Below are 14,930 nucleotides of genomic sequence, written 5' to 3' on the forward strand. Positions count from 1 at the left end.
CCCTCTTTACCAACAAATTAACCTCGGTGACGATTGCTTTTCCCAAATTTCCATTAGGTACAAGCGGTTTAATTTTTCACTGTCATTAAGGTCGATAAGTGAGGGGGAGGTTACAAACTCCATCCTCACTGTCCCAGTTCCCACGAATCGATCAGAAATTCCCTACGCAGCATCGTGCCCCCGTCCCTCTCAGACAAAGTGATGCAACCCCTGTATTGCCCCTCGACCATCCATCCCTCCTTCCCTCCCTTATGACATTTACACAATAGGACCAGTGAAATGCTGTTTTTATAGTATTACCATCAGAAAGGATTTTCGTTTCCTGTATTTTAACCCTTGCATGGTGAAAAATCATTTTACATGTGTTTTAAAAGCAAAATGTCAAAATCGGTCTTCATTCCGATTAATGTTACACTTTCACTTTCACTTACCAAAGTTTTTGAAGTTAATCAATTCCGCAACGGAGTGACGTGGGACACATGGATCCCACGAACCAACTAAACACGGTTTTCTTTTTTTTGCCTTGTTTCACAAATTTTATTATGGTTACTGTACAATTTAGGTTTTGGGTTATAAGCCTATTTTCAAGTTCATTACTGAATCCAAAGATGATAAAGCAAAAACAAACATGATAAGGCAAAGATAAAAGGTACGGCAATGATAAACATTCTCTGAATGTATCGATCCTTGGCTTAATTTAAAATTCTTCAATGATCCTATGAACCTAACTAGATCCGAGTTTTCGTTGGATGGTACGATTTTCACAGTTCAATTTTTATTTGTAGTCGGACTGTCAGGATGTCAAATATGAACAAGTGTAACAAGGCAGTACCAAAACTGATGTATAATCACGATAGTGAAAACCGTAATGTATCACATACCAGTGTTAGCGGCGTATCATATACCAATGTTATTTACATTCTATGAAATTTGCTTGGACATATAAGCCCCACTAAACACAAATTACATGAAACCTAGTAATTACTAAGATAGGCAATAATATTCCAAAATAGTGCATGTATGTATTAGAACACACAAGTACTCACTTCAGCCCATCTCGGAGCAGAGAAGATGATGTTGTGACTCGATATTCATAAATGAGATGCACTGTCCCACCTATAAACCCACGCCACCTCACTTTGTCACTCTCACTTTTCTATATACTCAGCCCATTGTCCCTAGTATTCAACTCCAGATTCTGAAAGTTTTTCGCTAATAACAGAATCTCACTGAGGAGGGGCGTCGACTTCCCAGCTGAACTGGTTATTACCCTCATGGGACACTTGTGGCCCATCAACCTCTGAAGGATAAAACCCGTCATTTTATTTGTGATTATCTGTCAACAGTATTGGACTGAAGAACAGTAATATGATTCCTACCACCCACTGTTTCGCCCTCCTACCCAAATCATCATCGCGTGTATGTATTTAGGGGGAAGGGGAGAATAATGACCATTGGAATAGTTAAGCAGCCTTATATTTCAGCTTCTAAAACCACACACACACACACACACACACACACACACACACACACTCACCCGTTCGCACTGGTCCAAGTCTATCTTGCCCTTGAGCTTGCGCCGGTTGCGGTCCGCATAGTACTCCAGGTAGTACTGTCCAGGCAACTCCCCGGAGTGACGTAGCACGAACCACCGACGCCGCCAGCGCTGTAACACAAAATACCAGGGCCGGTGAACATTGTAGCTCGCTATCTCCATTTTGATCGCAGCCGGTACATGCGTTTGCACCGCCGCCGCCCGCTGCCCAAACATCGTCATCTGTTACTATCACCTGTCTACTGTTGATCACTCTATATGAGAAGTCATTGCCTCCCGTGTAGTCAGTACACCTGCCCTCAACCTAAAGTATGGTTTTAACACCGTACAGCTATACTAGAAAGCGCGTTGGTCGTGTTTTCATTAGCACACAGGTGATTGATGTGGAAAGGTGTCCGATGTGATTATGGCCGCACGAAGGGAATTAACAGACTTAGAACGCAGAATTTTAGTTGGAGCAGACGCTTGGGCATTCTATTTTGGCAATCGTTAGGGAGTTTAATGTTCCGAGATCCAAAGTGTCAAGAGTGTGCCGAGAAGACTAAATTTCAGGAATTACCCCTCACCATGGACAACCCAGTGGCCGACGGCCTTCACTTAACGACCGAGAGCAGCGGCGACTACGTAGAGTTGTCAGTGCTAACAGACAAGCAACGCTGCGTGAAATAACCACAGATATCAATATGGGACGTACGACGAGCGTATCTGTTAGGACAGTGCGGCGAAATTTGGGGACGGGAGTGCCTCTGCTCACACCACGATATCGCCTGCAGCTCCTCTCCTGGGCTCATGACCACGTCAGTTGGAACCTAGACGACTGGAAAGCCGTGGCCTGGTCAAATGTGCCCCGCTTAAGGTTGGTAACAGCTGATGGTAGGGTTCGAATGTGGCGCAGATCCCACGAAGCCATTGACCCTAGTTGTAAACAAGGCACTGTGCAAGCTAGTCGTGGCTCCATAATGGTGTAGGCTGTGTTTACATAGAATGGACTGGGTCTTCTGGATGTTCGGCTTCTTCGAGACCATTTGCAACTATTGATGAACGACAACGATAGAATTTTTATAGATGATAATGCGCTATGTCACTGTGCCACAATTGTTCGCGATTTGTTTGAAGAACATTGTGGACAATTCAGGCCAATGATACGGCCACCCAGATCGTCCGACATGAATCTCATCGAACATTTATGGGACATAATCTAAAGATCAGTTCGTGGACAAAATCCTACACGGGCAACACTTTCGCAATTATGAACGACTATGCAGGCAACATGGCTCAGTATTTCTGGGGGGACTTTCGACAACTTGCGGGGTCCATGCCACGCCGACTTGCTGCACTAAGCTGGGCAAAAGAAGGTAAGACAGTATATTAGGAGATATCCCATGACTTTCGTCACCTCAGTGTAAGTACAGCATTAATGGAGTGGTATGACCTTGCCTCAGTCCGTCCTCTGAAGTGACTTACACAGCTACTTACAGAAAGACCTACTGTTCAACGTTGACCTCAAACCAACATACAACTCGGGAACTTTTCTCATTTGCAAATCACTGACAGAGGTGTTGCTTTCTTTACTCCGGAGACTGGTTTGATGCAACTCTCCATCCTCTATCCTACGCAACTCTTCGTCTCTGCGTAACTATTGCACCTACTTCTATATGAACCTAATTACTGCTGAGGACGAGCCTTTGGTCTCCTCCTACAGTCCCCCCCTCTCCCCACTTCCCTCCACCACTAAACGGAGGATTCCGTGATGCATTAGGATGTGTCCTATCAACCGATCCCCCCCTCCTTTTTTTGTCAAGTTATACCATAAATTTCTTGTTTCCACAATCCGATTTAGTTCCTGTTCATAGGTTATTCGATCTACCCATGTAATCTTCAGAATTCTTCTGCCATACCACATTTCCAAAGCTTCTATTCTCTTCCTGTCTGAAATGCCTATAATTCATGTTTCACTTCCGTACAAGGCTGCATTCCAGACAAATAGCTTCAGAACAGATTTCCTAACCCTCAAATTTATATTAGATGTTAGCTTCAGTAATGCTTTTCGTGTTGTAGCCAATCTGCATTTTACATCCGCTTTACCTCGGCTAGTCAGTTATAACTCATCGACTACTATTAGTGCACTACTTTCATTGTGTAATTTCCTAATCTAATTCCTACAGCATCACCTGATTTAATTTGACGACAGTCCATTGCCATTGTTTTACGATTATTGACTTCAGCTCATAACCTCTTCTCAAGACACTATTCCAGTAAACTGCTCTTCAAAGGCCTTTGCCGTATCTGTCAGAATTACAATGTGACGACAAACCTCAATTTTTTTATTTCTCCTCTCAGAACTTTAATTATGTCTCCAAATTTCTCATTGGTTTATTTATTGCATGGCGCTACGTACAAATTGAATAACCCTGGGGCCAGGGCTACAATCCCGTCTCAATCTCCGCTAAATTACTATTTCTCTTTCATGTCCTTGTAGATAACCTTTCGTTTCGTCTATTTTAGCCATATTAGCTTCAGAATTTCAGAGAGTGTATCCCTGCCAAAACTGTCAAATGTTTTATATAAATTTAAACATGCTGTAAATGTAGGTTTGCCTTCCTTCGATAAATCTTCTCAGAAAAGTCGTAGGATTAGCACTGCTTCGCGTGTTCCTATATATGCAATATTTCTGGCCTCAAAGTCGGTTTTTACCAGAAGAGGCCAAATGTGGACTGAAAGCTGGATGCTTGGGTTGGTAATCTGGCACTTTCCCACCGGCCTATAAGTCACAATGATTTATGTCCTACGTCAAATTTCATGTTACCTGTAAAAATATGCTTTGAAAGAAAAAGAAAAGCTTGAACAGAATACAATAGTATTGCACTCCTGAGAGATCGACCGCCACTTAACGCATAGCATAATCACAAATGCCTACATCTCAATTCAAGTAATATTTCTGGAAGTATCAAAAATGGATTATAAGAAAATGCCGAATATTTATGTGGCAAAGGCTTCAAAACTACTCCACTACTTAACCTCTCGAAAACGGGGGAAAATTAATGTACACATGCTACAATAAACAGGTTGAAAGTTTTGGGAAGTACCATGATTTTCATCTAAATTATCTTGTGCTGAACCAAGTTTTGAGGCACTATCTTTTGTACTACATAAAATTCGTTTCTGGTTTACTGACTTAATCTTATTCAAATTTAGTCTCAGAACGCCATCACACTACATGTGCGCTCCTGGAACACAGGTTGTAGAACAGATTTCATTTTGTTAAGTAAACCTTTTTTAAGCAAGATTTACAACGCAGGGCTTTCCATTTCCGGAATTTTATTGCAACTGGTACATATTTATCTGAAACTGCACATTTCAGTTGTCAAATATGTCACTAGGAGCAAAAAGGTCCCAGTCAATATTCGCCGTATTCCTCTTCGTAAGTAAAAGTATGGGAGTAACTGTCACGTTGACCCCAGAATCCAAAACTTCGAGGAAAAGGCGATGTTACGTAAGCTGTAATTTCTCTCTTTTCAACGGCCTCGAAGCGCTTTAAGGGCCACTTTTACTAAACAGAGGGTCGCGCCAGAGACTTGCAATGTTACTCCTATAGGTGTGTGTAAGCTGACAATAGAAGGAAGAGTGATGATCAGTTACGCTGTTCAAATCTATTCGTAGTTTAATGTTGGATTAGAGCTTTAGTGAAACGCTTCCAGTACTTGGCGAATACTGCTCACGTTGTTGCACCAACTTCACGTAGTCCACAGCGATAATTTCACCGCGTCCAAGACACTCCAGGCTCCAACAAAACTCATCCATCGGGTTGTGTAGAACATGATTGTAACGCAGAAACTAATGACGAAGAATCGGGTTTCTTACCAGCTGATACGACAATGTCTGGGACTACATGCAATCGTATCTTACACCCCCCCCCCAAAAAAAAAAACTAAATTACACTTATAGGGCTTCATTCTTTGTGGGTACCAAACTTCTTGACGGACTAGCACAACATATTGTGATCTCGGGCGAAAAACACTTGTTCTTCATTCGCCTATCCCACAACTCCCTATGCCATGATATTATCCCCGTGGATAAAGGTGGGTTAGGGCTAAACGAAATAATACAAAAAAGATCTACTTGTATGTGTGGGAGCTAAAGAAGGCAGCAGACAATTTGGAAAAGTTGTATGATAACTAAAACTTTCCGACGGATTACGACTATGCGTCGGGTCCGCCTTAAATCCGTTGAAACCAATTATTAAACAAGACGCACTGAGTGTAACAGATTATTTTGGAGAAGCAAACAATGGTATGTGTTGCAAAAGTTTCGTAGCGCCCTTCTTAACACGCAAATATAAAAAAGTAAACATTTCCCTCGCAAACTTCTTCGAAAACAGATCCCATGTGAGTCCACATTCAGAAGAAATGCCAGTGCCATCTAAGACACTTTTCGTTTGGAAATAAACAAATGTAGTGAGAACATTACAAAAGCACTGCTACCAAATTTACAGGGACGGCTACAAGCGTTAACTACCAGCACAGAAAGGGAAATCTGCCACGGCAAGCAATTTACTGTTTAATTAGTGTCCAATCACATGCAACACCGATAGCTTCGGTATCTTAGGCTACACGAAATATGTGCCTAACACGTTTTCATACCTCTGAATACCTCTGACTCACTTCGGCAGTGAACTTTGAAAGTTATCAGTATCCTATTCATGGCTTTTTTTTTTTTTAAATTGGGAAGTACTTTGATATGCGGACCAAAGCTGCTGTTTCTTTTATTGGCTATCTAATTTGGGCTATAACGCATTTTCAAAAGACATCTCTACAGCATGGCGTCGTTTCCACCAGGCTGCTATTTTACATGCGTACTTCATTAGGCATTAGAAGCTATTTTCAAGCATGTGTTCGTCCTCAAGTGCGTAATACATGTGAATACATCATCCACGGCAGCAGCATAAAACAAACTACTTACGAGGATGATTTATCCACATCACCTGTGCAGTTTAGAATGAGTACTCATTTAAGACCTGGTAGAAATAAAGTTCTCCATTAATTTATCGAGGCTGTGGTGCTCACCCCAGAAGAAGATAAGACATGCTTTCCGTGCATGAAACACGTACTTTGTGGACAATTTTACATCTGCCATTACACTTCTGATCGAAGTAAAACCTTCATTTCGCAGCACTCAACTGTTTGCTTCACTCTGAATGTAAGGCACACAGCGTACATTGCACGTTTTCTAGCCAGATTTTAATGAGTGTCAGTCATAGGATAATTTCGAATTCCGACGTCTGCTGTCACTCCAGAACGGAACAACGGGAATGTATTCCTATATCACACGTAAAATTCAACTTTATTAGTAGTACCACAAGACTGATTAATAAGCGACACAAATGATTACAGCCTTTAATGTACAGGGTGACCCTAAGCCCGTTAACATTTGAAAATTCAATACGTCTCGGAATAACTTAGGTGGGGAGGTAAAAGTTGACACGCATGCTTGAAATGACATGACGTTTTATTGAGACCAATAAAAGAGTGCACGAAATTACCAACAGATGGGGCTCCACATGTTACAAAAGCAACAATCAGCGTAACAATTACTGATGTTTACAATGACTATGTTCTTCACAAGAAATGCTCAACCCGTAGTTGAGGGATAATAATGTGAACATTGTGAACAGCACTGTACAAAATATCAGTTGATACGGTGAGAAATTGCGAATAGATGTTGTCTTATAGCGTCTCTAATGAGGTCGGACAATCGCGGTAGGCTTGCGACTTCAGATGACCCCACAGGATTTTGGTCTGGGGACGTGGGAGGCCAACGGTGACGGAATTGGTGGCTCAGCTGCGCCGATCCTCACCAAACGATGTGCACAAGACATCTTTCCTACGTGTAGCAATATAGGGTGGAGCGCCATCCTGCATAAAAGTCATAACTTCCAACAGGCGTTTACCAGCCAGGCTAGGGATGATCTGACTCCCTCTCTCACTAAAGCTCATTTTATACACGATTCTCATGCGGCGACACTGACTTGTTCCTATTCAGCGCCATCTGTTAGACTGTTTTTAAACTCTTTTTCGGTTTTAATAAAAACTCCCTTCAAGCATATGTCAATTTTTACCTGTCTACCTACATTATTCCGTGAACTAATGCATTTTCAAATGTTACCTGACTTTTGGGTCACCATGTATGTGACTTTGCAGTGTTTAAATTAAGCGATGAAACCATGCGCAGTTAGCAACAAAACTGGCGCCGTGTCTCAAAATATGCTTCGGGACTGGTAAATCGTGCATGGACTGGTCGTCTGTTAGCATTTTTTTTTTTTTTTTTTACTGTACAAGGAAAGTGGAAGGCCTGAGGAAGCTACACGAGCAACGTAACAGCGACGACGCGCTGCACGTACGAGACTGAAGCTCCACAGCACACAAGAGCAGGCAAAGCAGCTGAATTGCAGTCTGCAGCCCCAGAAGGCCAGCGGTTGCTAACGCTTGGCCAATGGAGAACGGCTACAGTTTAACTACTGGGACAGGGGGGGGGGGGGTGGCAGCCAACAACTACGCCATGCTTGGTTCTCGGGATGGGGGTGTGCCAACTCTTGAAAGGCGCGCACTTACGGTTGCACAGTGCAGGTATTTGGAAGGCTGTTCCGCAGGAGGCAGCCCACCACTGGGGAAGTACATGGGCGCCACATACACCACTCGACACGACCGCTGCACGCTCCTTCTCCCAAAGAGCTCCTGTGGAAGAGACCACGCCTGTACCAAGGCTAGCGACACTGCGTTTTCATCTGGTCGTAGGGTATGCAGCGTCAGGGAATGTCTTACCTTCATTCTGAACCTACAAATCAGCGCTTAATAAAAGCTAGCCAATTTGTTTACACACACACACACACACACACACACACACACACACACAGCCAGAGTGAGAGAGTTTCTAGCAGTAGAATAATTAGTTCCGCCCTCACGAAACCAACGTAATTTAAATCATAGCACGTTATCGAAAAGCCTTTCTACTTACCACAAAACTGATAACTGTTAGCCTCCCTCGTTCACAGAAATTCGCGTAATGCGGAGATTGTGATATAATGTGTCTTGTTTGATCAACGTCACAATGAACATAGCAGCAGGAGCAGCAATAGCAGTGTAGTAATAAGGTATTTTTTCTGACGGTACGCGGTACTGGCACAGTTTTTTCACATTTTTAAAAAAAAGTGTTCGATTTATTTAGAGCAAAACGTATTATAAATATTCTCGTAGATGGCATTTTCTTTGAAAATGGAATTTCCAGTTTTATTCCTTTCAAGTTGGCACAACGCTTTTTTGTTTATATGTTGATATCGAAAACAGGGAGTTGCGCCCAGCTCCCTTGCTATGTCACTGCTTGTTACGCGGTGTTTTCACTGTTACAAGCGAGTGTTTGGGAGCCGTTCGCGCTAGTTTTGAGTCAGTCAGCTTAAATCAGTGCAGTCATTCTTCAAAGTAAGTGAAATAAATTGTTTATCTAGGCTGATAAGTAAAGAATGGTAGACCGAAGAAGGCGTAAATTGTCGAATCTGCACATGGTGAAAACAAGAAAAGAAGCGGTTGGAAAGCTTAGTTTCAAGGAGCAGATGATGATTCGCCTGAATACGTCAAGATTTTAGGTTTCTAGTACTGGCCAGGAAATCTTGGGAAGCATCCGACATTTGGTGATGCCGAAATCAGAAACCGTAGCCTACAAATTTCGCTTAAATAAAAGAGAAGCAAATCGTGTTTTCTGTTAATATCTTCAATAAAATAAATTCCCCCGTATACCACTTCCTCTGAAGCACACTTTGGGCAAAACTTCAGTTCGAAAAGTGTGCCTTTCAAATGAATCTTATAGTTACTCCATCTACGTCATCCACATATGTACGGACAATTTTTGCACAGTTCATCAGGATGGTAGAGCCTCTTCTCATCAGTTCAAATATAGCAAACATGTCATGGCTGCTCAAATGTTGTCATTCTCCAGCTGACAGCAAAAGTACAAAGTCGTCTAGAAAGTATGGGTGTACATCGTACAGTATGTTGAAATTGTGGAAGCTGCTGGAGCAACATCATCTTTGTGAGGTGAGGCACCTTTTTTCCAAAAAATAAGCAGTGGTTGTAACAATAGCAGTAGTATGGTGTGCGAGTAAGAACACAATTATGTACGATGAGGAGGAAATTAGTGTTTAAATGTCCCGTCGACAACAACGTCATTAGATAAGGAGCACAAGTTCGAATTAGGGAAGGATGAAGAAGGAAAGTTGCTACGTCCTTTTCAAGGAACCATCCTGGCATTTACCTTCAGCGATTTAGGGAAATCACGAAAAACTAAATCTGGATGGCCGGACACAGGTTTGAACCATCGCCCTCGCGTATGCGAGTCCAGTGTCTTCAGCACTATGCTATCCCACTCGGCAAGGCAAGTATGTGATGTGTTCTGCACAGGGGAAGACGAATTTTTCACAGCATCGCCGATGTACTCTCCCTTACTGACATTCGCTACAAACTTCATCCATTGCCTACCCTGGGAACAGCCAACATGGGTGTCGAGAATGCATACAATTTTGTGGCGAGTGTGGGTGATTTCATCCATATAGTCTGACAGGGGGGCAGCCTCAGTTGACTGCCGCCTGCACACTTCGTGCGTTCTCACTGCTGTCTCTTCACTACATAGCGTGGCACCATAGTCTTCACAGACACCGTTGGGACAGATTTCGCTTTCAACAATGGTTATATGCAATGCCATTCATTTTTTGTCAGAAGGGGCCAATGAGGAACCATAAATCTCACTAAAAACTGTGGTTGAGAGGACTGCATGAATTGTAACCTTTTCCAATTAATAAATACACTACTGGCCATTAAAATTGCTACACCAGTAAGAAATGCAGATGATAAACGGGTATTCATTGGACAAATGTATTATACTAGAACTGACATGTGATTACATTTTCACGTAATTTGGGTGCATCATAGATCCTGAGAAATCAGTGCCCAGAACAACCACCTCTGGCCCTAATAACGGCCTTGATACGGCTGGGCATTGCGTCAAACAGAGCTTGGATGGCGTGCACATGTACAGCTGCCCATGCAGCTTCTACTCGATACCACAGTTCATCAAGAGTAGTGACTGACGTATTGTGACGAGCCAGTTGTTCGGCCACCATTGACCAGACGTTTTCAATTGGTGAGAGATCTGGAGAATGTGCTGACCAGGACAGCAGTCGAACATTTTCTGTATCCAGAAAGTCCCGTACAGGACCTGCAATTGGTCGTGCATTATCCTGCTGAAATGTAGGGTTTCGCAGGGATCGAATGAAGGGTAGAGCCACGGGTCGTAACACATCTGAAATGTGACGTCCTCTGTTCAAAGTGCCATCAATGCGAACAAGAGGTGACCGAGGCGTGTAACCAATGGCATCCCATACCATCACGCCGGGTGATACGCCAGTATGGCGATGACGAATACACGCTTCCAATGTGCGTTCACCGCGATGCCGCCAAACACGGATGCGACCATCGTCATGCTGTAAACAGAACCTGGATTAATCCGATAAAATGACGTTTTGCCATTCGTGCACCCAGGTTCGTCGTTGAGTACACCATCGCAGGCGCTCCTGTCTGTGATGCAGCGTCAAGGGTAACCACAGCCATGATCACCGAGCTGATAGTCCATCCTGCTGCAAACGTCGTCGAACTGTTCGTGCAGATGGTTGTTGCCTTGCAAACGCCCCCATCTGCTGACTCAGGGATCGAGACGTGGCTGCACGATCCGTTACAGCCATGCGGATAAGATGCCTGTCATCTCGACTGCTAGTGATACGAGGCCATTGGGATCCAGCACGACGTTCCGTATTACCCTCCTGAACCCACTGATTCCATATTCTGCAAACAGTCATTGGACCTCCACCAACGCGAGCAGCAATGTCGCGATAGATAAACCGCAATCGCCATAGGCTACAATCCGACCTTTATCAAAGTCGGAAACGTGATGGTACCCATTTCTCCTCCTTACACGAGGCATCACAACAACGTTTCACCAGGCAACGCCGGTCAACTGCTGTTTGTGTATGAGAAATCGGTTGGAAACTTTCCTCATGTCAGCACGTTGTAGGTGTCGCTCTGAAAAGCTTGTCATTTGCATATCACATCATCTTCTTCCTGTCGGTTAAATGTCGGGTCTGTAGCAGGTCATCTTCGTGATATAGCTTTTAATGGCCAGTAGTGTATAATTACGAAAGTAAGCGACAACATAACTGAAGTACATCCCACTGTTTCAGTACTCTGGAAAGATAGTAAATGAGAAGAAAACTATTTTTAGATAATACTGACAAAAGATTGTGCACATTTTTTACGCTTTCTTTGTTTTACACTATTTCCAACGGCAGTACATGGTTCATGTTATTCTACTTTGCTAGTTCCTTTGTTTATGTGGCTATTTTCTGGGCACTGTAGGGAGAAGCTACTGACTTACAGAATGTGTATTTGTCCAATTATTAGTCGTAATGGCATAACCTGTTAGCACAATCGTTTACCAATTCTCTGGCCATAGCGTACGAGTCAGTAATGCGACATATACGTTTGTGCAGTGGCTTCACCGAAACCTGTGAGAATCTTAGCTTCTTAACCCCGCCCCCCCCCCCCCCCCCATTCCGGAAAATTTACATGCTCACAAAAATTTGCTGTCGCTTGTTAACGTAAAATGGGGTCCTGCAGAACGAATAGTAGGATTTGAGTCACTTGGTATGGTGGTACTGTTGCACCAGCACGAAATGTGTACTTGTTCGCAGCATCGAGGAAGGGTGGTCATTTGTAAGTATGGGCTTGTGGCGTTCGAAGTATCGAGCATTCGTCGTCAAACCTTATTTTTTTTAAAAAAAACACCATAGCTAAATGACTCGCCACCATTGCGAGTTTTAACGACATGATGATTTTATGACGAGTGCAACTATTCAGGATTATTGGATCCTGCACAAAAAAGAAAAGTTCAGGACGAAGGACGCAGCGGATCGTGAAGCGAGTGGAGGAGACGTGTCAAGCACTCATCCGAATTCTTCACCGTTCTGCTTCCAAATATACCACGGCGCTAACACTGACAGATCGTTCCCTGTGATGCATCATCCATCATAACCTGCACGTCCACCCATACGAAATGCAGGTCGTACAGAAACTGAGTGAACAGGATAAAGTTTCCCAACGAACCTTCCCCTTACGCTTCCTGTATTCTTCTTGATTTCTTCTTCTGGGGATACCCGAACATTTAAGTGTACGCTACATGTCCTCATACAGTGGCTGAATTAACGGAAAGGATACGTACAGCTGTGTAAAAGATCCAATTGAACACGATGAATCAGTTGAGGGAGGCTTTCGTTCGCCACCTGGGGAAATGCATGCGAAGTGATAACGACCATGTGTATGTTATATTCAGAATCAAGTAAAGGGCGTATACGATATGTAATGGCATATAATTTTCTTTGTTTTCAATGTGTTTCAATAAATCTGTAAATTTGTTTCCTTGTTCTGTCATTTTCATATCCTACTACTCATTCTGACAGGCCAAGTACAACAGTGGCTGAATTATTCTACGTATCACCCCACCACCTACGTTTTGCGCAACACCATAGTAGTAGTTCCATTAATGCATGGATTACTGCAGTACAGCCCGTCCTGTTTGACTAATTAGCACAGTGAACAAGACAGTTAATCTTCAGACCTACGTTGTATTTCTAGTAGTAGTAGTAGTAGTACTTTGTTGTTTTATTCATTTGTCGACCGTTTTCGAAAGTGATGCTGGACATGTCATGGTATTATACATTAACAAAAAATATAATCCATTTTAAATTGTTTAGTTTGATAAGCACCGGCCCTGTAGAAGGAACCATTCTGACGCAAAAGTATATTACAGTAGCCGGATGGGGTTAGCGACACCATCACCTCAAATACAAGGCCAATTTGTTCACAAATGCACAACCTTATTTGGATTATCCCTAGTAAACAACGCTGTATTGTTTCTCCTTTCTTGATAGGAAGTTCTTTTCTAATGGAAAAAGATTTTCTCGGCATCAGCAATCAACACGCAGATGTAAACAGCATAGCGACAGAAACGTCATATCATTGCGCATGTTTTGAATTTCAAAATACTGCATAAACCAACATTGAATTATACTGTTTGAACAGAGACGGCAATACACAGTAAGAAAATGAAAACCGGTACTTATTTATCGTAAGTAAGATAATCGGAGTGTGTATTAAAAAAATACTTTTTCCTATATAGCTCGAGTACAGGTTGCGATACAGGGTTACGAACTAAAACACTTCACAAATACATCTAAAACATTTCCAACAAGAAATGAAAAACCTTAACACAACAACAGAAGGCAATTGCGACAAAAATAATAGAAGCGCACCTATGAACTACTACTGCTACAATACAATCATGAAATGTATTCGCAGTTCCGAATACGAACAAGCATCAACTGTACAAGGGAATAACGACAACGAAAATTTGTACCGGGCCGGGACTCTAATCAGGATTTTCCGCACTGCGCGAGCGGCCGCCTTGATCGTTTTGGCTATCTGTGCACGTTCCGCGGTGAGCCCCGAACTTCCATATGCCGTCGTTCCCGCATCACGGCCTTAACTCTTACATACATTTTGTAATTACCATACAGTGGGAGGGCATTTTAACTGCAAATCGGTGCCTGATGGCGGCGGATAAATACCATATAGCAGTGCCTGCGTTGTTGAGGGGAACGATGCAATTTTCGGACATGGACGCAGTATAATACTATACGCTCAGACCTCTACAGTTTCAAGACTGCAGTCACATGTAAACGATGACAAGAAATCGTTCAGAACAAGTACCTATAACTACCTATATATATTTTAGAATCAAATGTTACGTTTACAAAAGAATCTACGGCAATACTTCCGGTACGACATTCTCGAGTCATATCTTCGGTTCCGTAATTCGTAACTGCGTTTGACAATATCCACTTGAGCTAGCATTTGTATCAAAATTAATTTGTGGATTTATGTCGTTCAAATAGTAAAGAACAATATGTAATAATATAAAAGACATATTGCAAATCAATAATTTAAAATACGCGCCTTGGAGTGACGTCAGAGTAGCCGTGTCACTTTTTGCGGGAGCACTTTTCGGCGGGCGCCGCATGTGGGGTCCTGGAAACTATGTAATCGCGTAATATCTTTAGTTAGTATCTATAACGTGACATCATGATACTGCTTTAATCCTGGCTTTTTCTGCAGTGAATTCTGAGTAGAGCTCGTTGCAAACATAGTTGGCATCTGCAGATAAAACCACTGGATATTTTATAAGAGATACAGATTAGGAGATTCCACTCTTCATTCCAGGC

At 42.7% G+C, this 14,930-nt stretch overlaps 1 protein-coding gene across 5 annotated transcripts in view; it reads right to left on the bottom strand.

Annotated features, from left to right (window-relative positions):
* The window catches only part of LOC126094827 (protein daughter of sevenless), a 282,985-nt gene that overhangs the window by 56,498 nt on the left and 211,557 nt on the right, over window positions 1–14,930 (bottom strand). For 3 of the 5 annotated variants that reach the window (XM_049909420.1, XM_049909419.1, XM_049909421.1), the window contains one exon: window positions 1,538–1,666. In XM_049909420.1, coding sequence (XP_049765377.1) covers window positions 1,538–1,666 — 129 coding nt within the window. Of the gene's footprint in view, window positions 1–1,537; window positions 1,667–8,163; window positions 8,287–14,930 lie in introns of all 5 variants that reach the window. The other 2 variants (XM_049909418.1, XM_049909417.1) reach the window with 1 other exon arrangement.

Source organism: Schistocerca cancellata, chromosome 8, assembly GCF_023864275.1.
Source record: "Schistocerca cancellata isolate TAMUIC-IGC-003103 chromosome 8, iqSchCanc2.1, whole genome shotgun sequence".
Taxonomy (NCBI): Eukaryota; Metazoa; Arthropoda; class Insecta; order Orthoptera; family Acrididae; genus Schistocerca; species Schistocerca cancellata.